General features: G+C 46.4%; 1 protein-coding gene across 2 annotated transcripts in view; it reads left to right on the top strand.

The window, feature by feature from the left end:
* The window catches only part of SLC43A1 (solute carrier family 43 member 1), a 51,324-nt gene that overhangs the window by 1,947 nt on the left and 26,430 nt on the right, over positions 1 to 22,947 (top strand). For both annotated transcript variants that reach the window (XM_060176209.1, XM_060176208.1), the window contains 3 exons: positions 21,985 to 22,153; positions 22,245 to 22,300; positions 22,397 to 22,473. In XM_060176209.1, the coding sequence (XP_060032192.1) occupies positions 22,044 to 22,153; positions 22,245 to 22,300; positions 22,397 to 22,473 (243 nt within the window). In that variant the 5' untranslated portion in view covers positions 21,985 to 22,043. The remainder of the gene's footprint in view (positions 1 to 21,984; positions 22,154 to 22,244; positions 22,301 to 22,396; positions 22,474 to 22,947) is intronic.

Here is a 22,947-nt window from a genome sequence, read left to right as displayed (position 1 = left end):
ACGCTCCCAGTCCTAAACCTTTGGCAACCCTGAGGTCTCCAGGAAGCTGGGAACCCCTTTGCATCTGGCAGTTTGCAAAGGCCCCAGCAGACAGAGTGAAGCTGTGTGTGAAGGACCTCACTGTTTTCTTTTCTGCCCAGGAAGCTCAAGCCTTCATATCACCCTTGACACAAAAGCTAACTGTGGAGTGTCCTCTATGGGCCAATTGGTGTGTGTGTGCCCCCAAAGTGGGGCTCTTAGTTTCCTTGGAAAGGGGTGTGCCTTACTGACACCAGCAGCCCAAGGGTCTGGCTGGATGGATAGGAAGCCGGGCCCTTCCCACCCTGTCCCTGCTTCTCCCTCCATGTTTTGGAGAGGTCTGTAGAGAAAGACCAGCTTGAGGGGGAACCTTCAATTCCACTGCTTTGAGCAGCTCAGGGACATTGTCAGTTCCTTAAAGCAATGAACTTCCGTGATCTGGAACATCTGACCCTTGGGGTTGCTGGGTGAATGCTTCTGGCTTCTCTCACTTCCCCAGTTGCCTGCCGGTGCTGCCCCGGGGGCTGTGCTGCCCCAGAGGCTGTGGGAGAAAACCGTTACCTTGGGGGGTGGTGCTGGAGGAGTCTGCTGTGTGTAGTGTCCTCAAGTCAAGCAGGGCAGGGGGGCTGCCCCGCCCTTGTCCTGAGGTTATCTGTAAGGAAGCAGCAGGTGGTACCAGTTCTGGGGGTGCTGGGGCTGCACAGAGGTGGAGATTAGAGTTGACAGCTGGCCTGGGGGGGGCAGGTTGGGGAAAAAGCCTGGGGTGAAATGATAAGCATGTTAAGGGGACCTGAAGAAGGGGTGGGGTGGGGCTTAGAGGGCCCTGGGAGAACCTGTGTGGTGAGGAGTTGCTTGCCTGAAGTCAGCCTTCAAGTGGCTCTGATTCTCTCTACTGCTTATTGGTAGCCTCTCTCTCTCTCTGTCTCTCTGAAAAACTAATTTAACAGACCCCCAACAATGTGTCCTGGAGCTCCGCTTCCCCAGAAACCCACCCTACTAGGGAAAGAGAGAGGCAGACTGGGAGTATGGACTGACCAGTCAACGTCCATGTTCAGCGGGGAAGCAATTACAGAAGCCAGACCTTCCACCTTCTGCAACCCACAACGACCCTGGGTCCATGCTCCCAGAGGGATAGAGAATGGGAAAGCTATCAGGGGAGGGGGTGGGATATGGAGATTAGGTGGTGGGAATTGTGTGGAGTTGTATCCCTTCTACCCTATGATTTTGTTAATTTATCCTTTTTTTAAATAAAAAATAAAAAAAAGTAAAAAAAAAGTAATTTAACTTTGGATGAATTCACATCAGACATTTAAAAATATATTTCATTTACTTGTTTTGATTGCTGAGTTTATTATTATTATTAAACAGAAACAGAGAAGTAGGCTGTAAAAGAGGGGGAGAGGTGAGACACCGGCAACACTGCTTCACCACTTGTGAAGTTTTTCCCCTGCAGGTGGGGACTGGCGGCTTGAATCTGGGTCCTGGAACACGGTAATTTGTATGTTTTACTGGCTATGCCACAGGCTGGCCCTTTAACTTATTTTGGCTGGAGACCAAGATTGAAAGGGAAGAGACAGACAGACAGACAGATACACCTGCAGCACTACTTCACTTAGGAAGCTCCCCCTTCCAACTCCCCCGCAGGTAAGAACCAGGGACTTGAACCTGGGTCCTGGAGCACTGGAACATGTGCAATCTACCAGGTGCACCATGCACTACCTGGCCCCCACATTACACTTTTTAAATTTCTAAAAGCATTGATTGATTGATTAACGTGAGAGATAAAATCAGAGTCCCTCTCTGACATATGCAATGCCAGGAAGTGAACGTGGGACTTCATGCGGGCAAGTCTGGTGTTCTACTCCCCTGTACCACACCCCTGGCTGCTAATTTGTGTGTTTTGATGAACGTTGGCAATCACGCATACTCAGGAACCATCCCCACTTTCAGTGTGTGGAATACTCTAACGCCTCCAGATGCCGGTGGACTGTCTGCTGCGTGCCTTCTACTTGCACCTTAGGAATGTATTTGATTTTATTTTTTGGTGATTAATAATAGGTTACTAGACTGTAGGGTTACATCATGTGGATGTACACCACACCCACCACCAACATTTTGTGCCCTTGGCCTCCCAGTGGTAACCACCATAGTTCCCACAACGTCCTTGAGACTTAGAGGGGGCCAGACAGTAGTGCATCGGGTTAAGCGCAGGTGGTGCAAAGCACAAGGACCAGCATAAGGATCCTAGTTCGAGCCCCCGGCTCCCGCACCTGCAGGAGGATCACTTTACAAGCGGTGAAGCAGGTCTGCAGGTGTCTGTCTCCCTCTCCCTCTCTCTGTCTTCCCCTCCTCTCTTGATTTCTCGTCTTATCTAACCACAACAGCAATGGCAACAGTAACAATAATAACAAGGGTAACAAAAATAGGGAAAAAAATGGCCTCCAGGAGCAGTGGATTCATAGTACAGGCACTGAGTCCCAGCGATAACCCTGGAGGCCAAAAAAAAAAAAAAAAAAGGGAAAGAGAGAGACACCTGCAGCCCTACTCACCACTCGCGAAGCTTCCCACACTCAGAGACCAGGGGCTTGAACCTGGGTCTGTGCACTATAATGCGTGTGCTTAACCAGGTGTGCCACTGCCTGGTCCCTATTTATTTCTCTAAGCATGATCACCTCCAGTTCTGCTCATTTTGTCCCGAAGTGCACGATGTCTCCTGTTGTACTATAGAGTAGTAGTCTACGGAGTCTATATATCATTCATATATTTTTTTTTTAACCAGAGCACTGCTGAGCTTTGGCTAGTGGTGGTGCAGGGGATTGAATCTGGGACTTTAAAGCCTCAGGGATGAGAATCCTTTTGTATAACCATTATGCTATCTCCCCTGTCCATATTCCATAACTTCTTTAACCATTTGTTGATGAGCATTCAGGCTGCTTCCACTTTTTGGCCACTATGAATACTGCAGCTATGAATATAGGATACATAGGTCCCTTTGGATAAGTGTTTATGTTTTAAACACCTGTGCCTTAAAAGAGAAAGATGTGGGGGTTTTCTAAAGGTGTAACTCATATGACTTATTATTCATGCATGTAAAGTACATACTTCAATAGTGTGTGTGTGGGGGGGAGTCAGGACCTCACATGTGTGCAGTTTCACCCCACTGGGTCTCTTTTTCATCCAGTTAGAGAGAGAGAGGGATAGACACCATAGCCCTGGAGATTTTTCTTTTTTATTTGATAGGTCTGTTTGGAGAGAAATTGGGGGGGGGCGATAGAGAGAGAGAGAGAGAGAGAGAGAGAGAGAAAGATAGACAACTGCTTCACTGTTGGGGAAGCATCCCTCTGAAAATATGGAGAGAAGTCTCGAACCTGGGTCCTTGTGCGTGATGATGTGTGCATTTTTTTCAAATATTTATTTATTCCCTTTTTTTGCCCTTGTGGTTATTATTGTTGTTATAGATGTCATTGTTGTTGGATAGGACAGAGAGAAATGGAGAGAGGAGGGGAAAACAGAGGGGGGAGAGAAAGACACCTGCAGGCCTGCTTCACTGCCTGTGAAGCAACGCCCCTGCAGGTGGGGAGCAGGGGTCTTGAACCAGGATCCTTACGGCGGTCCTTGCACTTTACGCCACCTGAACTTAACCCGCAGTGCTACCACCGGACCCCCTCTTTCTTTTTCTTTTTTTTAAATCTTTTTTAAAAATTAAAAAAAAAATTATTTACTCCCTTTTGTTGCCCTTGTTATTTTATTGTTATAGTTATTTTTATTGCCGTCATTGTTGGATAGGACAGAGAGAAATGAAGAGAGGAGGGGAAGACAGAGAGGGGGAGAGAAAGACACCTGCAGACCTGTTTCACCACCTGTGAAGCGACTCCCCTGCGGCGGGGGTGGGGAGCCGGGCGCTTGAACTGGGATCTTTAAGGCTACCGCCCGACTCCACCCCCTTCTTTTTTTTTTTTTTTTTTAGTTTTTTATTTATAAAAAGGAAACATTAAAAAAAAAGGAAACATTGACAAAACCATAAAGAGGGGTACAGCTTCATACAGTTTCCACCACCGGAACTCTGTATCCCATCCCCTCTCCTGATAGCTTTCCTATTCTCTAACCCTCTGGGAGTATGGACCCAAGGTTATTGTGGGATGCAGAAGGTGAAAGGTCTGGTTTCTGTAACTGCTTCCCCGTTGAACATGGGCATTGACAGGTCGATCCATACTCCCAGCCTGTCTCTCTCTTTCCCTAGTGGGGAAGGGCTCTGGGGAAGCAAAGCTCCAGGACACATTGGTGGGGTTGTCTGTCCAGGGAAGTCTGGTTGGCATCATGCTAGCATCTGGAACCTGGTGGTTGACAAGAGAGTTAACATACAAAGCCGAACAAATTGTTGACCAATCATGGACTGAAAGGCTGGAATAGTGCAGATGAAAAGTTGGGGGGGTCCTCCATTTTGTAGATAGCTAGTAGGCATATTTTAGTTAAATTTCAAAGGGCCTGTGGCTATACTAGTTTTTTTTTTCCCCCTTTTTCTTTTTGCCCCTGAGCCTAAAATCTTATATGCCAGTGGACCCAACTTACTGTCTGGGGAGATTATGTTCTGGCTGGAAAAAGGACCAGAAAGCTGGATCAGGGAAGAGAGTAGCTCCCTGATACGGGAAAGGGGTATAAATATTGTGGACTGTAAACCCCATCGATTTGATGTGATCTGGGGCTCATATTCAGCTTAGGAGCCTATGTCATCCTCTGCATCCCTTTAGATCTGAGCTTACATTCTGTGGTCATGAGTAGGAACATTCCAAGCTGTCCCAGTATCGACCCATCATCCTCAGGTGTAGCACAGAGTATGTTGTCCATCCTCCCTTCAGAGGATGGAACATTCTCTACTGTTGTTGATCCACATTGAGGGCAAGGTCCTGTGGGGGCCCACAAAGGGGTCTATTGTGCTGTTCCTGATAGAAATGACTGGTAACAATGGAGAGAGGGATTTATTCGAGGTCTAGGCCCATCATGTCTGTTTGGGACTCTCAGGACTCCCTGATTAGGGCCCCAGCTGATGGGTTGGCCTGATAGTGACTAAAGAGTCATCGTTAAAGTATGCCAGTCTCTTGCCCTTATTCAGCTTTTTCAGTCCTTGCTTTGCTAAGGTTAGCTTTGGAGTGAGTGAGAGAACTGTAATAGGAAGTAGGTGAGGAGGGTATCTAAGTCTAAGTAGACACTCTTTCATTATGAACTTGATACTGACTCTCTGCAGACTCTTGTGTACTTCTGCTTTCAGGTATATATTTTGCCCTAATTTATGGATGCGTGTGAACATATGCTCTATCTCACGGGACCTGGTCTATGTCTAGGTTTTGGGACTTTGTTAGGAAGTGAACCTCCTGGAATGGAATTAGAGAATACCATGAAAGGAAAGGTCTCACCCGAGTAATGAGGGTGAAGGGCTGGCATTCCATGCCTGACGTCTCTGGACACAGTCTGAAGTGAAGCATGCTGAGGTGGTACTCGTTGTGTTGATTAGGTTGGGATCGGCGGATGCAATATCTTTATTATGATATTATGGTATGACTTGAAAGAGCATGCAGGAAAGTGAGCTCCACCCCAGAGGTTCCAGGACTGGGGGAAATATAGGCTCTGTAGTGGAAGTGGGAGATTCCTGCTGTCTTAGGGTTTAAGAAGACAATAGATAGTTATTGCTATAATCTCATTATTTGGCAATTAGGTTAACTCTGAAAAATCCCTTTGTTAGGATTTTCTGTATCATACACACCATCACCATATTTTATGTCCTTTGACATTATTTGTAGATAGCTATACCATCAGTTGCTTCTGTTCTCCCTGGTCTTTCTTTAGTTCTTTCTCTCTCTCTCTATTTATTTATTTATTATTGGATAGAACAGAAAGAACTTGTGAGGGGAGAGGGAGACAGAGAAGGAGAGAGACAGCGAGACATCTGCAGCTCTACTTCACCACTTATGAAGCTTTCCCCCTGCAAGTGGGGCCCAGGGGCTTGAACCTGAGTCCTTGCACACTTAACCTGGTGCATTTAACCAGGTGTGTCATTGCCTGCCCCCTCTCTTTCTTTTTTTATTTGATAGAGAAAGAGAAAAATTGAGAGAGTAGGGGAGATAGAAAGAGAGAGAGAGACACCTGCAGCACTGTTGCACTACTCAATGAGCTTCTCACCTTAAATGGTGGGGACTGGGGTTTGAACCGGCGTCCTTGCGCATGGTCATGTGTGCACTCAACTGGGTGTGCCACTGCCTAGCCCCAGCTTTGCATTTGTTTAAAGGCTAGTGGTGAGCTTCGTTGCATGACTTTGTGTTTATTTGGTTGTTGTTTGCCTGTTTCCATGAAGATAATCTTTGGAGGAATGTCGACTCAGATACTTAGTTTATTTGGGTTATTTTTTCTTTTTATTACTGATTATTAAGAGTTCTTTATGGGAGTTGGGCTGTAGCGCATTGGGTTAAGTACACATGGCGCGAAACTCGAGGATGGGAGTAAGGATCCGGTTTGAGCCGCCAGCTCCCCACCTGCAGGGGGGCCACTTCACAAGCGGTGAAACAGGTCTGCACGTGTCTATTTTTCCCTCTCTCTGTCTTCCCCTCCTCTCTCCAGTTCTCTCTGTCCTATCCAGTAACGACAACATAAAAACAACAACAATAATAACCACAATAATGATAAAAACAAGGGTGGGAAGTAGGGTGGTAGCACAGTGGGTTAAGCGCATGTGGTGCAAAGCACAAGGATCCCGGTTCAAAACTCCGGCTCTCCCCACCTGCAGGGGAGTCACTTCACAGGCTGTGAAGCGGGTGTGTAGGTGTCTATCTTTCTCTCCCCCTCTCTGTCTTGCCCTCCTCTCTCCATTTCTCTCTGTCCTATCCAACAACAATGACATCAATAACAACAACAATAATAACTACAACAACAATGGAAAACAACAAAGGCAACAAAAGGGAAAATAAATAAATATACAAAAGAAAAATTAAAAACAAGGGCAACAAAAAGGAAAATAAATAAATAAGCTAATTAATTAATTTAAAAAAAAAGAGGAGGCAGCTCAGCCTGGTAGAGTATTAACTTCTTGCATGTCTGAGGTCCCAGAGGTTGTAGGCTCAGTCCTCAGCACTGCCTTCTGCCAGAACTGAGCATTGCTTTGACATGGTTTCTCTCTTTCTCTTACTTTTCTTGTAATAAATACACAGCTCTTGAACAAATAAGTGTTTTTTTTTCAATTCTAAATACAAATCTCTAATCAGATATAAGATTTGCAGTGTTTTTTTTTTTTTTTTTCCGATCCCTTGTGGGTGGTCTTTTTCACATTCTTGATGGCATTCTTTAGAGCACAAACATTAAATTTTTAAAAGAAGATCATTTATTATTGGATAGAGACAGAGAGAATTTGAGAGGGGAGGGAAAGATAGAGAAGAAGAGAAACACCTGCCACATTGCTTCACTACCTGTCAAGCTTCCCCCTGCAGCTTGAACCCGGGTCCTTGTGCCCTGTAGTGTGTGCTGTTAACCAGGTGCGCCAACGCCTGGCATCTGAGCACAAACCATGTTTCATGTTGATGAAGCTCAATTTATCTCTTTCTTTTCCTCTTGCATTTGTGTTTGGATCTCTTGTCTAAAAGAGCCATTAATTGCCTTATCTAAAGTTACAAAGAGTTGTGCTAGTTTTCTTTTAAAAATGTTCATGTGAGCTCCTACACTTTTACCTCTCTGCTCCATTTGGAGTTCAGCTTTGTGTGTGCTGCTGATGCCGCCTGGTCTCTTCAGTTTCTCTGGAGTGAGCATACATTTGGGCCTGGTGATTTGGGATTACTGGAGGTGACAGCTGTGCACCCTTCTCCTCCTCCTCTTCCTCCTTCTCTTCCTCCTCTTCTTAGAATGTCTGTGTCCACTTTTGGAAAGGAGGGGACAACGTGTCTCTTTCATTCATTCAAGCACTGGTCCTGCTGATGAGAGGTGCTCTCTGGCCCTGTCTGCTTCTGCCCTATTGGAACCCTCACTCCCAGCTGACTTTTCCTTCTGTCTTTTGAAATATTTATTTATCTAGTTTAGTGAGAGAAATAGGTACTGAAGGAAAGAAAGAGAAACCAGAGCACTGCTCAGCTCTGGAGTCTGGTGGTGCTGGGGTCTGAACCTGGGACCCCTGTGAGGGCCGCTGGCATGCAGATGCTCTTAGCTTCTTGAAGTCTCATTCATTATGGCCCTGCCTCTATAGGACTCCAAGAAGACAATAAAAGCAGGACTCTACAGTAAATGGAAAGACACAGGCTGCTCAGCTTCCAGTCCTACTAGTGCTTCTTTGCTGAGTTGAGTCAGTTACTTATCTTTCTTAAAAACAAACAGTGGTCCGGGAGGTGGCGCAGTGGCTAATTAATGCACTAGACTCTCAGGCATGAGGTCCTGAGTTCAATCGCCGGCAGCACATGTGCCCTCTGATGTCTGGTTCTTTCTCTCTCTCCTCCTATATTTCTCATTAGTAAATAAATAAATTAGTAAATAAATAAATAAATAACATGTTTTTTTTTTTAAACCAACAACAATAACAAACATACAGGGAGTTGGGTGGTAGTGCAGTGGGTTAAGCAAACATGGCGCGAAGTGTAACAAATGGTATAAGGATCCTGGTTCAAGCCACCGGCTCCCCACTGGCTCCCCACCTGCAAGGGAGTCACTTCACAGGAGATGAAGCAGGTCTGCAGATGTCAATTTTTCTCTCCCCCTTTTTGTCTTCTCCTCCTCTCTCTATTTCTCTCTGTCCTATCCAACAATGACAACATCAGTAACAACAACAACAAAAAACTATCACCATTGCTATTCAACATAGTGTTAGAAGTTCTTGCTGTAGCAATCAGGCAGGAGCAAGGGATTAAAGGGATACAGATTGGAAGAGAAAAAGTCAAACTATCCCTATTTGAAGACAACAAGATAGTATACATAGAAAAACCTAAAGAATCTAACAAGAAGGCTTTAGAAATCATCAGGCAATACAGTAAGGTGTCAGGATACAAAATTAATATTCAAAAGTCAGTGGCATTCCTCTATGCAAACACTAAGTTAGAAGAAGATGAAATCCAGAAATCAATTCCTTTTACTATAGCAACAAAAACAATAAAATACCTAGGAGTAAACCTAACCAAAGAAGGGAAAGACTTGTATACTGAAAATTATGAGTCACTACTCAAGGAAATTGGAAAAAAACACAAAGAAGTGGAAAGATATTCCATGTTCATGTTGGCGGAATTCCATGTTGGCAGAATTAACATCATCAAAATGAATATACTACCCATAGCCATATACAAATTTAATGCTATCCCCAACAACAGTTTTTTAGGAAAATAGAACAAATGCTACAAATGTTTATCTGAAACCAGAAAAGACCTAGAATTGCCAAAACAATTATATATATATATATATATATAATATTTTTTTATTGTTGTAGTTATTGATGTCATTGTTGGCTAGGACAGAGAGAAGTGGAGAGAGGAGGGGAAGACAGAGAGGGGGAGAAAAAGATAGACACCTACAGACCGCCTGTGAAGTGACACCCCTGTAGGTGGGGAGCTGGTGGCTTGAGCCCGGATCCTTATGCTGATCCTTGCGCTTCATGCCACGTGCACTTAACTCGCTGTGCTACTACCCAACTCCCACAAAAACAATCTTGAGAAGAAAGAACAGAAGTGGAAGCATCACACTCCCAGATCTCAAATTGTATTATAGGGCCATTGTCATCAAAACTGCTTGGTACTGGAACATGAATAGACACACTGACCAGTGGAATAGAATTGAGAGCCCAGCAGTAAGCCCCCACACCTATGGACGTCTAATCTTTGACAAAGGTGCCCAGACTATTAAATGGGGAAAGCAGAGTCTCTTCCACAAATGGTGTTGAAAAAATGGGTTGAAACATGCAGAAGAATGAAACTGAACCACTATATTTCACCAAACACAAAAGTAAATCCAAGTGGATCAAGGACTTGGATGTTAGACCAGAAACTATCCGATACTTAGAGGAAAATATTGGCAGAACTCTTTTCCGCATAAATTTTAAAGCCATCTTTAATGAAATGAATCCAATTATAAAGAAGACTAAGGTAAGTATAAACCTATGGGACTACATCAAATAAAAAAGCTTCTGCACATCAAAAGAAACCACCACCCAAACAGAGACCCCCTCACAGAATGGGAGAAGATCTTTACATGCCATACATCAGACAAGAGGCTAATAACCTAAATATATAAAGAGCTTGCCAAACTCAACAACAAGACAACAAATAACCCTATCCACAAATGGGGAGAAGACATGAACAGAATATTCACCATAGAAGAGATCCAAAAGGCCGAGAAACACATGGAAAAATGCTCCAAGTCTTTGATTGTCAGAGAAATGCAAATAAAGACAACAATGAGATACCACTTCACTCCTGTGAGAATGTCATACATCAGAAAAGGTAACAGCAGCAAAGGCTGGAGAGGTTGTAGGGTCAAAGGAACCCTCCTGCACTGCTGGTGGGAATATGAATTGGTCCAGCCCCTGTGGAGAACAGTCTGGAGAACTCTCAGAAGGCTAGAAATAGACCTACCCTATCCTGCAATTCCTCTCCTGGGGATATATCCTAAGGAAACCAACACACCCATCCAAAAAAATTGTGTATATCTATGTTCATAGCAGCACAATTTGTAATAGCCAAAACCTGGAAGTAACCCAGGTGTCCAACAGCAGATGAGTGGCTGGGCAAGTTGTGGTATATATACACAATGGAATACTACTCAGCTATAAAAAATGGTGATTTCACCATTTTCAGCCCATCTTGGATGGACCTTGAAAAATTCATGTTAAGTGAAATAAGTCAGAAACAGAAGGATGAATATGGGATGGTGTCAGTCTCAAGCTGAAGTTGAAAAACAAGACCAGAAGAGAAAACACAAGTAGAACCTGAATTGGAGTTGGCGTATTACACCAAAGTAAAAGACTCTGGGGTGGGGGGGTAGGGGAGAATACAGGTCCAAAAAGGATGGCAGAGGACCTAGTGGGAGTTATATTGTTATGTGGAAAGATGAGAAATGTTATGCATGTACAAACTATTGTATTTACTGTGGAATGTAAAACATTAATTCCCCAATAAAGAAATAAAAGAAAAAACAAGGGCAACAAAAGGGAAAATAAAATAATAAATAAAAAACTATTTATTTATGAGAAGTGAGAGAGGGCTGGGGCAGATAGCATACGGTTTTGCAAAGAGACTCTCCTGCCAGAGGCTCCAAAGTCCCAGGTTCAATCCCCTGAATTACCATAAACCAAAGCTGAGCAGTGCTCTGGTGAAAAACAAAAAAGTTGAGAAAGAATCAGAGCATCACTCTGGCACTTGCCACGCTAAGGGGTTGAACTTGAGGCCTCCTGCTTGAGAGTCCAAAGCTTTACCCTCTAGTCTACCTCCTGAACTGCTTACCAAGTTACTTAGCTTTTTATTATTATTATTTTTCTTTAATCTTATTTACTTTATTTATTTATTATTATTATTATTTTTACCAGAGCACTGTTTAGTTTTGGCTTATGGTGGTGAAGGGGAATTGAACCTGGGACTTTGGAGCCTCAGGCATGAGAGTCTGTTTGCATAACCATTATGCTATCTACCCTCTGCCTTTAATTTTATTTATTGCATGGATGATAGATAGATAGATAACAAGAGCATCACTCTGACACAAGCGGCGCTGGGGCTTGAACTTGGGACCTCCTGCTTGAGAGTCCAGTGTTTGATCACTGAGGCTTGGTGCCAGTACTACGAATCCACTGCTTCTTATAGCCATTTTTTTCCATTTTATTGGATAGCACAGAAAGAAGCTGAGAGAGGAGGGGGAGACAGGGAGAAAGAAAGATACCTGCAGACTTGCTTCATTGCTTGTGAAACATCCCCCCTGCAGGTAGGGAGTGGGGGTGGGGCTCAAACCTCAGTCCTTGCGTGGGTCCTTACACGGGTCCTTGTGCTTAGTACTATGTGTGCTTAACCAGGTGTGCCACTGCCCAGCCCCCAAGAGTCCAATACTTTATCCCCTTCCTTCCTTCCTTCCTTCCTTCCTTCCTTCCTTCCTTCCTTCCTTCCTTCTTAAGTTTCTTTCTTTTTTTTTAGATTTTATTTATTTATCAATGAGAAGGGTAGGAGGAGAGAGCGAGAAAGAGCCAGACATCACTCTGGTATATGTACTTCTGGGAATTGAACTCAGGACCTCATGTTTGAGGGTCCAGTGCTTTATGCACTGTACCACCTCCTTGACCATTTTTTAAAACTTTATTTATTTTTACTTGATAGAAGAGAGAGAAACTGAGAAGGGAGGAGGAGATAGAGAAGGACAGAGACATCTGCAACACTGCTTCACCATTTGTGAAACTTTCTCCCTGCAGGTGGGGACCATGGGCTTGAACCTGGGTCCTTGTGTGTGATAATACATACTCTTAACCAGGTGCCCCACCCCCCCCAACCCTCCCACTTATCTTTCTTAATGTCTGCTGTCTGAATCAATTCTCCTTCCCTTGTGAGGCTCTTGTGAAGTGAGGGAATCGACTGACTACCAGGGGCTGCTTTTCTGTTCCATCACCAGCTTTGTTTTGCCTTGCTGTGTGACTTCAGGCAAATCACCTCTCCTGGGTCCCCATCTCTGCACTTATAGAATGAAGCGGACGGACTAAGTTAGTGACGGAGCTGGGCTTAGCCGCCAGGGAGTTGGTGGTTCCCAAAGTGTATAGCAGGTGAGCACACGAGATGAGCTAAAGATGGGTGTGGAATTACCCAGGGCTCGAACTCAGGTCCTTGCACATTGTAACATGTGTGCCCAATGAGGTGTGCCACCACCATCATCTCTCTCTCTTCTTTTCTTTTATCAGAGCACTGCTGGTGCTGGGATTGAATCTGGGACCCTTGGTGCTTCAGGCATGAAAGACTTTTTAATAACCATTATGCTATCTTCCCAACCTTCTCTCTTAAGAAAGCAAGAAAAAGGAAGGGAGAAAGAGCCTGGCACAACGTAGCTGTTAATTAAGTGAGAGTTAGCAGGACTGTTTGTGAGAGCAGCATTTAACTAGGAGAGATTTATGCGGCTGGAAAGTGTCTCATCTGAGATCTGCAAATTCGAATACTCATGGGGACCAGACAATTACCCAGAAAGGGAGGAAGCTGGGCGGGTGTAATATGGAGACCGCCCCAGAGCTAAAGAAAGACGTTGGTGTCCTAGTGCAAGGACTGGCCAACACTCAACTCCAGCAGTGGCCAGATCTCCTGACTGACTTCTGGATGAGAGGACAGACTGCTGATCACACCCATTAGTAAACTGTCACCCAATTAACATGTGCAGAATAAGCAAACTGGGTGGGGTCAGTGCGGGTGACCTCAGTGATCTGCATTTCTCCTGGCTTTCTCCTCTGTCCCAGAAAAGTGTGTGTGTGTGTGTGTGTGTGTGTGTGTGTGTGTGTGTGTGTGTGTGTGTGAAAGAAAGAGAGAGAGAGAGAGAGAGAGAGAGGCACATGACGGACAAGCCTGGTGGAGGAATGAGTGGTGATAATAAAGATGACTAAGTTAGAGGCCTGGTGGTGGTGCATCTGGTTAAGTGCACATAGTAGTAAGCACAGAGACCCGTGCAAGGATCTGGGTTTGAGCCCCCGACACCACACCTGCAGAGGGGTCGTTTCACCAGTGGTGAAGCAGTTCTGCAGGTGTCTATCTCTCTCCTCTCTATCTCCCGCTCCTCTCTCAATTTCTGTCTGTCCAGAGGCCACCAGGAGCAGTGGATTCATAGTAGATGAGCCAGGCAGTATAATAGTTCTGCTAGAGACTTTCATGTCTGAAGCTCTGAAGTCCCAGGTTCGATCCCCAGCACCACCAGAAGCCAGAACTGAGCAGTGCTCTGGGAAAAGAGGAGGAAGAGGAAGATGATGATGATGATGAAGATGGATGGATGGAAGGAGAGAGGAAGAAGGGAGAAAGAGAGGGGGGAAAAAAGATCATCTTCTGAGCCCCCACAATAATCCTGGAGGCAAAAAAAGTTACTAAGTTAGGGCCTGGCAGTGGCACACCTGTTTTAAGTGCACATAGTACTAGCCTGAACCCCAAGGCTGACTGCTTCTTCCAAGCACCTGAACCCTCTTCCTCTCACTCACTCCAACTCCACTCTCTGAGCCCTCTGATACCCTTCTTCTCCTCCCTCTCCCTCTCCCTCTCCCTCTCCTTCTCCTCCTCCTCCTTCTTGCTTCTAGGGTTATCTCTGGGGTTCAGCAACCCGGCTTTGACCTAGCACGTTATGATTGGGCCCTCCTCAATCGCTATTGAACAGGCCATGGCCGGTGCGCCGCTATGTTCCATCGCTGGGGAGCCAGAGACGACCCGAACTGCCCCTGCGGCTCCAGACAGACTAGGACCCACATAGTCAACGACTGCCACCTCTCCAGATTCAAAGGAGGTCTCGAAACTTGACATCAGGCTCAACCTGACGCTGTTGACTGGCTACGGAAGAAGGGCAAACGCTAGAAGAAGTGCCTGCAATATGAATACACTGCCCCTGGTGGTCATTTTTTCCCCATTTTGTTGACCCTGTGTTGTTATTGTTGCCATTGTTGTTGTTGTTGGATAGGACAGAGAGAAATGGAGAGAGGAGGGGGAGACAGAGAGGCGGGAGAGAAAGATAGACACCTGCAGACCTGCTTCACCGCCTGTGAAGCTATCCTCCTGCAGGTGGGGAGCTGGGGCCTGGAACCAGGATCCTTACACTGGTCTTTGCTCTTTGTGCCATGTGCGCATAACCCACTGCGTTACTGCCCGGCCTCCCTGATGGCCTCCTTTTGACCACCACTCTGGGTCTGAAAAATCTTCCCTCCTATTCTTTACACCAATGCATAGAGCTCTTCGCCCTTCTGTCTCCTGCCTGCTCTCTGGAGATCTGAAGTGGCAGGTCCCTGTCACTCTTGTTCACTTGACAGCACCTGCCACACTTTGAATCAATGTCCATTTGCACCCTTGCTCATTAGCTGATGCCAGCTGTCACTCACCATGGGACCTGGGCATGTCCTGGAGAAGTTCACATGTTGTATCTGCCAGGGAGTGTCTGCCTTTTCCTTAGCTTTTCAGAAATATTTTTCCCCCCAGTTTTTGTTGCTTTTGTTGTTCTTCTTATTATTGTTATAGCTGTTGTTGTTGTTGGATAGGACGGAGAGAAATTGAGAGAAGAGGGGAAGACGGGGAGAGAAAGATAGACACCTGCAGACCTGCCTCACTGCTGTGAAGTGACCCCCCTGCAGGTGGGGAGCCAGGTGCTCGACCTGGGATCCTTAACACCGGTCCTTGTGCTTTGCACTATGTGCGCTTAACCCGCTGCACTACTGTCCAGCCCTCAGAAACATTTTTATTTACGTGTTGGTGCTTTACAGTGTGGTAAGATTTGGGGCTGAGTGCTGGTACACTTGGTTGAGCACACATGGTACAATTTACAAGGACCAGGGTTTAAGCCTCAGGCCCCCACCTGTGGGGGGGGGTGGCGGCTTTTTGAACGATGAAGTAGAATTTTTTTATTTGCCTCCAGGGTTATTGCTGGGGCTCAGTGCCTGCACCATGAATCCACTGCTCCTGGATGCCATCCCCCCCTTTTGTTTCCCTTGTTGTAGCCTTGTTGTGGTTGATGTTGTTCATTGTTGAATAGCACAGAGAGAAATGCAGAGAGGAGGGGAAGACAGAGAGGGGGAGAGAAAGATAGACACCTGCAGACCTGCTTCACTGTCTGTGAAGTGACTCTCCTGCAGGTGGGGAGCCGGGGCCTTGAACCAGGATTCTTATGCCGGTCCTTGCGCTTTGTGCCACATGTGCTTAACCCGCTGCACTATTGTTCGACCCCCAATAATTTTATTTTTATTTTGCTTCCAGAGTTATCGATGGGGCTCAGTGCCTGCACTGTGAATTCACTGCTCCTAGTGGCCATTTTTTCCACTTTTTAAAATTTTATTGGAGAGGACAGAGAAATTGGGAGAGGAGAGAGAGAGGACAGAGAAATTGGGAGAGGAGAGGGAGAGAGAGAGAGAGAGAGAGAGAGAGAGAGATTAACATTTGCAGACCTGCTTCACTGCTTGTGAATCGACCCCCGTACAGGTGGGGAGCCGGGGACTTGAACCAGGGTCAGTAGGCAGGTCCTTGCTCTTCATACTATGTGCTTAAATCAGTGCACCACCATCCAACCCCCACCCCCAAGGGCTATAAGTATTTCTCTTTCTCTCTCCTTCTCTATCTCCTCCTCTCTCTCTCTCTCTCAACTTCTCTTTTTGTCCTATCAAATAAAAGAAAAGGAAAAAAAAAAAAGGCCACCAGAAGCATTGGGCTCATAGTGCAGGCACTGATCCTCAGTGATAACCCTGAAGAGAAAAAAAAAAAAGACAAGATTTTAGGAGTATACTGCAGTGTGTGTGTGTGTGTGTGTGTGTGTGTGTGTGTGTGTACAATTCACTACACCCACCACCAGATTTCCATCATTTTGACAAAGTCCAAGGGTCATTTTTGGATGCTATTATTTTTGTATTGCAAGTTTGTTGGGTATAGTTTTTTTTTTTTTTTTTTTTTTTTGCCTCCAGGGTTATTCCTGGGGCTCGGTGCCTGCGCCACGAATCCACTGCTCTTGGAGGCCATTTTGTTGCCCTTGTTGTGCTTGTTGTAGTTATTATTGTTGTCATAGCTGTCGTTGTTGTTGGATAGGACAGATAGAAATGGAGACAGGAGGAAGACAGAGAGGGGGAGAGAAAGACCTGCTTCACCATCTGCGAAGTGACCTCCAGGTGGGGAGCCGGGGGCTCGAACCTGGATCCTTACACCGGCCCTTGCCCTCTGCGCCACTTGCGCTTAACCCGCTGCGCTACCGCCCGACTACCGGATATAGTATTCTATAACACACGAATGAATGAAAGCTTCTGGTAGATAGCTTTCGCTTCTTATTGCCCCTTGCCAGAATCATCTCTAGTCACATCTATTTTTTTTTTTTTTTAATTTTTTTTTCCCCCTCCTCCAGGGTTATTGCTGGGCTCTGTGCCTGCACCATGAATCCACCGCTCCTGGAGGCCATTTTCCCCCCTTTTTGTTGCCCTAGTTGTTGCAGCCTCGTTGCGGTTATTATTGCCATTGTTGACGTTGCTTTGTTGTTGGATAGGACAGAGAGAAATGGAGAGAGGAGGAGAAGACAGAGAGGGGGAGAGAAAGACAGACACCTGCAGACCTGCTTCACTGCCTGTAAAGTGACCCCCCTGCAGGTGGGGAGCTGGGGGGCTCCAACCGGGATCCTTCTGCCGGTCCCTGCGCTTTGCACCACTTGCGCTTAACCAGCTGCGCTACCGCCCGACTCCCTTTTTTTTTTTTCTTCCCAACTCACTGTTATTTGTCAAGACAGAGGAAACTTGAGAGGGTAGGGAGTGATAGGGAGAAAGTAAACAGAGACACATGCAGCCCTGCTTCACCACTCGTGAAGCTTCCCTCCTGTCAGTGGTGCTTGGGGCTCAAACCTGGGTAATGTGTATGCTCAACTGGGTGCACCACTGCTGGGCCTGTAGTGCCACCTTTTTAAAGGCTGAGTAGTACTCCATGACATGAATGTCATATATATATTTTTTGTCTTGATACAGCCACCTGCAGTTCCCCAGGTTTTTCAGGGGCACCAGTGCTGGACCAGGCCTTGTGCAAAGCTCTTGGTTCCCCTTCTCCAGTTGACTATCCTCAGAACCTGAGGGTTACACATTCCCTGCAGCTTTCACAGGCCAGGGGCCCAAAGACAGGCAGCTCCTTGCACCAGGCTGCACAGCCAGTGAAGAGGGTGATTATGGGAATTCAGACCTGCCTAAGCCTGCCTCCCAGGGGCTCCCCACGCCTGTCCTTGGCAATGACACCCAAATAGCCGCTAACAGCCACTTCACGACTCATTGAACATTGTCCACGTGATACCCTCCTCCCCTTCTTCCTCAGCACACCTGCCTTTCCCGTGAACTTGGCACAGCTCTGAGTGACCTGGAGGATGAAGGGGGCTGGTTTTCTGTGAGGTGGATTCAGGTTCTAGGACCTTTCCCTGAGGGTCCTCCCCTAAGTAAACATGGACGCGGGTCCCCTAGTACCTGGTGTCACTCTCCTCACTCATTCTGTGCTTCAACTTCAGTTAATGGCGAGGCTTCAGTAGCTGGCTGGTGGGTCTGTGAGGAGTTAAGGCAGCGGCTATTGGGAAGAGTACCTGGAACAGGGTAGATAGCATAATGGCTGTGCAAAGGGACTGTCATGCCTGAGGCTCCAAAATCCTAGGTTCAGTCCCCTTCACCACTATAAACCAGAGCTGAGCAGTGCTCTGGTAAAAAGTAAATAAATAAAATGAATAAATAAAATTAAAAAGAGAGAGAGAGAGAGACGTAATAGTACACAGCACACACAGGCTTAAGAAATAGTAGCTGGTGGGGGTTGGGCTGTAGCACAATGGGTTAAGTGCACATGGTGTGAAACTCGGGGACCAGCGTAAGGAGCCTGGTTCAAGTCCCTGGCTCCCCACCTGCAGGGGAGTCGCTTCACAGGCGGTGAAGCAGGTCTGCAAGTGTCTGTCTTTTTCTCCTCCTCTCTGTTTTCTGCTCCTCTCTCCATTTCTCTCTGTCCTATCCAGCAACGACGACATCAAAAACGACAACAATAATAAACACAACAATGATAAAAACAACAAGGGCAATGAAAAGGAAAATAAATAAATATATATATATAAAATAGAAATAGTAGCCGGGGGTCGGGCGGTATCACAGTGGGTTAAGAGCACATGGTGCAAAGCACAAGGACTGGCCTAAGGATCCCAGTTCAAGCCTTCAGTTCTCCACCTGCAGGGGGTATCTTCATAGGCAGTGAAGCAGGTCTGTAGGTGTCTGTCTTTCATTCCCCTCCCTGTCTCCCTATATCTCTCGATTTCTGTCTGTCCTATCCAACAACAATGATGACAACAATAATAATGCCAACAAGGATAACAAGTAACAATAAGTGCAACAAAAATGGAAAAAATGGCCTCCAGTAGTGTAGGCACCGAGCCCTAGCAGTAACCCTGGAGCCAAAAAAAAAAAAAAAAAAAAGAAGCTGTTACTTAATCAAAGTTATTTATGGGGACAGCTTTCCTCCAACTTGATTTATTTATATCTATTTTTAAAGATTTATCTATTTGTTTATGAGAAAGAGAGAGAGGAGACAAGAACCAGAGGATTTCTGGCACATGCTATGCCAGGGATCAAACTCGGGACCTCATGCCTAAGAGTCCAACGTTTTATCCATGTACTATGTCCTGGGCCACCCACATTTATTATTTATTATTATGCAGTGCTGGGGGAAGAACCTCAGGCTCTTGTGCATCTGCAATGCTGCTGAGTGACCTCTACACCCATTTTTTCTTTTCTGTCTTTAAAATTTTTTTTAAATACTTAAGTTATTATTATTATTATTAAATGGAGACAGAGAAATTGAGATGGCAGGGGGAGATAGAGAGGGAAAGAGACAGAGAGACACCTGCAGCCTTGCTTCACCACTCATAAAGCTTTCCCCCTGCAAGTGGGGACCAGGGGCTTGAACCTAGGTCTTTGCACTTAACCAGGTATGCCACCATCTGGTCCCCTTCTTTTCTCTTACTATCTTTCTCTCACTCTCTCTTTATTTTTTTTAAAATTATTTTTATTTTTTAAATATTTATTTATTCCCTTTTTGTTGCCCTTGTTGTTTTATTGTTGTAGTAATTATTGTTGTCTGTCTTTGTTGTTGGATAAAACAGAGAGAAATGGAGAGAGGAGGGGAAGACAGGGGGAGAGAAAGATAGACACCTGCAGACCTGCTTCACGGGCTGTGAAGCGACTCCCCTGCAGGTGGGGAGCCGGGGTTCGAACCGGGATCCTTATGCCGGTCCTTGTGCTTTGCGCCACCTGCGTTTAACCCGCTGCGCTACAGCCCGACTCCCCCCTTCCCTTTCCTTTCTTTCTCTCTCTCTTTCTCTCTTTCTTTCTTTCTTTTCATAGGGAGGAGGATACAGAGGAAGAGACACACCTTCAACATTGCTTCACCACTTGTGAAGCGTCCCCCTCTGCAAGTGGGGACCAGGGGCTTGAACCTGGGTCCTTGTGCACTGCAATACATGTTCTCAACCAGGCATGCCACTGCCTCATGTTTTTTTTCATTGGGAGAGAAAGAGGGAGAGTCACTGAAAGGAAGAAGTTCTGTTCCACCAGCCTTGGAGCTCCCTCAGTATGGTCCACAGTGCTCCCATGTGCTGTGGACATCTGAACCCAGGGCCTTGCACACGGTAAGCTGGGTCATCTATCTCCCAGCCACTTCCTCTAAGTTTTAAACGAATTCTTTTTTATTGTTGTAGCTAAACTTTTACCATTTGGGGCTGATTTTTTTTCAGCTAGAAGTCGGTACCTCACACATGCAAATCCAGCATTTGATCCACTGTGCTGTCTCCTCTGGGTAAAATGTTGGATTTACAAGCATGAAGTCCTGACTTTGGTCCCCAGCATCATATATGATACTCTGCTCTGGTTCTCTCTCTCTCTCTCTCTCTCTCTCTCTCTCTCTCTCTTTCTCTCTCTCATTAATAAAGAAATAAGTTATTTGAGGGTGGCAGGTGGTGGTTTATTGGGTTGACTGCACATATTACCAGGCTCAAGGCCCTGGGTTTAAGCTCTTGGTCCTCTTCTGCAAGAGGGAAGCTTCATGAGTGGTGAAGCAGTGCTACAGGCGTCTCTCTTTCTCTCTTCCTCTCCCCTCTTGATTTCTTTCTGTCTTTATCCAACAAATTAAAAATAAATGGAATAGGGACCAAGTGGTAGCACCTGGTTGAGTACACACACTACCATGTACCAGGACCCAGGTCCAAGCCCCTGGTCCCACCTGCAGGGAGTGTGGAGGGGAAAACTTCATGAGTGGTGAAGCAGGGCTGCAGGTGTCTCTCTGTCTCTCTATCTCTGCTTTCCCTCTCAACTTCTTTTTTTAATTTGTATTTTATTTACTTATTATTGGGAAGAGACAGAGAGAAATTTAGAGGGGAGGGATAGATAGAGAGAGAAAGAGATGGAGAAACACCTGCATCCCTGCTTCACCATTTGTGAAGCTTTCTCCTTACAGGTGGGACCAGGGGCTTGGAACCCAGGTTCTTATGCACTGTAATGTGTGCACTTAACCAGGTGCACCACCACCTGGCCCCTACAAATTCTCTGACCAATAAAACAAAAAGAAAACATTGAAAAAATATATATATTAATTTTTTATTATCTTTATTTATTTATTGGATAGAAACAGCCAGAAATCAAGAGGAAGACTGAGATAGAGAGGGAATGAGATAGAGAAGGAATGAGATAGAGAGACATCTGCAGCCCTGCTTCACCACTGTGAAGTTTTCCCCCTGCAGGCAGGGACTGGGGGCTTGAACCCGGGTCCTTGTGCACTGTAACATGTGCTCTCAGCCAGGTGTGCCACCACCCGGCCCCATATTTTTAAATTATCAAAGAAAGAGTGAGAGAAGAAAGACAGAGAGATATCTGATACCATATATACCAGAGTGGTCTTTTTGGTTCTCTCTTATGAGTAAAAAAAATTTTTTTTTGGGGGGGGGAGAAGAAAGAGGAGCCAGGCAGTGGTGCACCTGATTAAGTGCACACATTATAGTATGCGAGGACTCAGGTTCAAGTCCCTGGTCCCCACCTGCAGTCGGGGAAGCCAACCAGAGATTCAGTAGATACTTTGGTGTCTGTGTTTGGCCTCCCTGGGGCCTCACATGGGGTACTTGGTTCTCTGTCTATCACTGTCATTTTTTGCGGGGGAGCCTGACCCACTGTAGTAGACCATAGGCCACCCCCAAAGCCAGTCAGTTGATGGTCCGTCAGAGGATGGGGGCTTAGGCGCAGAATCCCAGCTGCCCCTCTGGCACTATGCTGAGCTGTTCCCACCTCCTCAGACACCAACGCCACCAACGCCACCCAGGACCTGCTGCCCAGCTGTGACCGCCAGGATGAGATGCTCAACCTGGGCTTCACCATAGGTTCCTTCGTGCTCAGCGCCACCACCCTGCCTCTGGGGATCTTTATGGACCGCTTTGGCCCCCGGCCAGTGCGGCTGGTGGGCAGGTGAGGTGGGGAGCACTCAGTGATGAGTGCTGCAGGGGGGATGGGAGAAGGGGGGTTCAGTCATCACAACCTCCCCCCAATGTCTCTTCAGTGCCTTATTTGCTGCTTCCTGCACCCTCATGGCCCTGGTCTCTTGGAACACCAGAGGTGAGACCTCAGGGCCTCTCGGGAGGGATGATGGGGGTGGGTGTCTGCCCCAGCTTCCCCCCAGTGCCCTCTCCCTCACCCCTCTGCCCTCTCCAGATCTGTCTCCGTTAATTTTCCTGGCACTGTCCCTGAATGGCTTTGGTGGCATCTGCCTAACGTTCTCTTCACTCACGGTGAGTGTGACAGGCCTGGGCTTGGCAGCAGGGCCCCCAGGGGTGTTGCAAGGGAAGGAATGAGGGTAGGTGAGAGTGAGAGAGGGGCCCGAGGACATGGATCACGTGTGTGTGTGTGTGTGTGTGTGTGTGTGTGTGTGTGTATGTGTGTGTGTAAGCCACACAGGCTGCTGCTAAGTGGTTGGGCCAGGTTGCACCTGTGTGAATGAGAAGCTGTGTGTGTAATCTGTGTGTCTGTCCTGTACCCCGAGGCTGCAGCACAAACAGAACAGACAACTCTCTCTCCTTCCAAAAGCCTGTGCTCAGGTGTTGGAAAGCCAAGCAGCCTCAGGTGTAAATCAGCTAATTGTGTGTGTGTGTGTGTGTGTGTGTGTGTGTGTGTTGCTGCCCACGGGGCAGGTCAAGGGTAGTTGAGCATCTGAGATTGGACTGTATACAGCCAGCCACCCACCACATCTGTTTTGTGACCTACCA

Source organism: Erinaceus europaeus, chromosome 17 (genome assembly GCF_950295315.1).
Source record: "Erinaceus europaeus chromosome 17, mEriEur2.1, whole genome shotgun sequence".
Taxonomy (NCBI): domain Eukaryota; kingdom Metazoa; phylum Chordata; class Mammalia; order Eulipotyphla; family Erinaceidae; genus Erinaceus; species Erinaceus europaeus.
The sequence above is the reverse complement of the archived record's forward strand: the minus strand, read 5'-3'. Positions and strand labels throughout refer to the sequence as shown.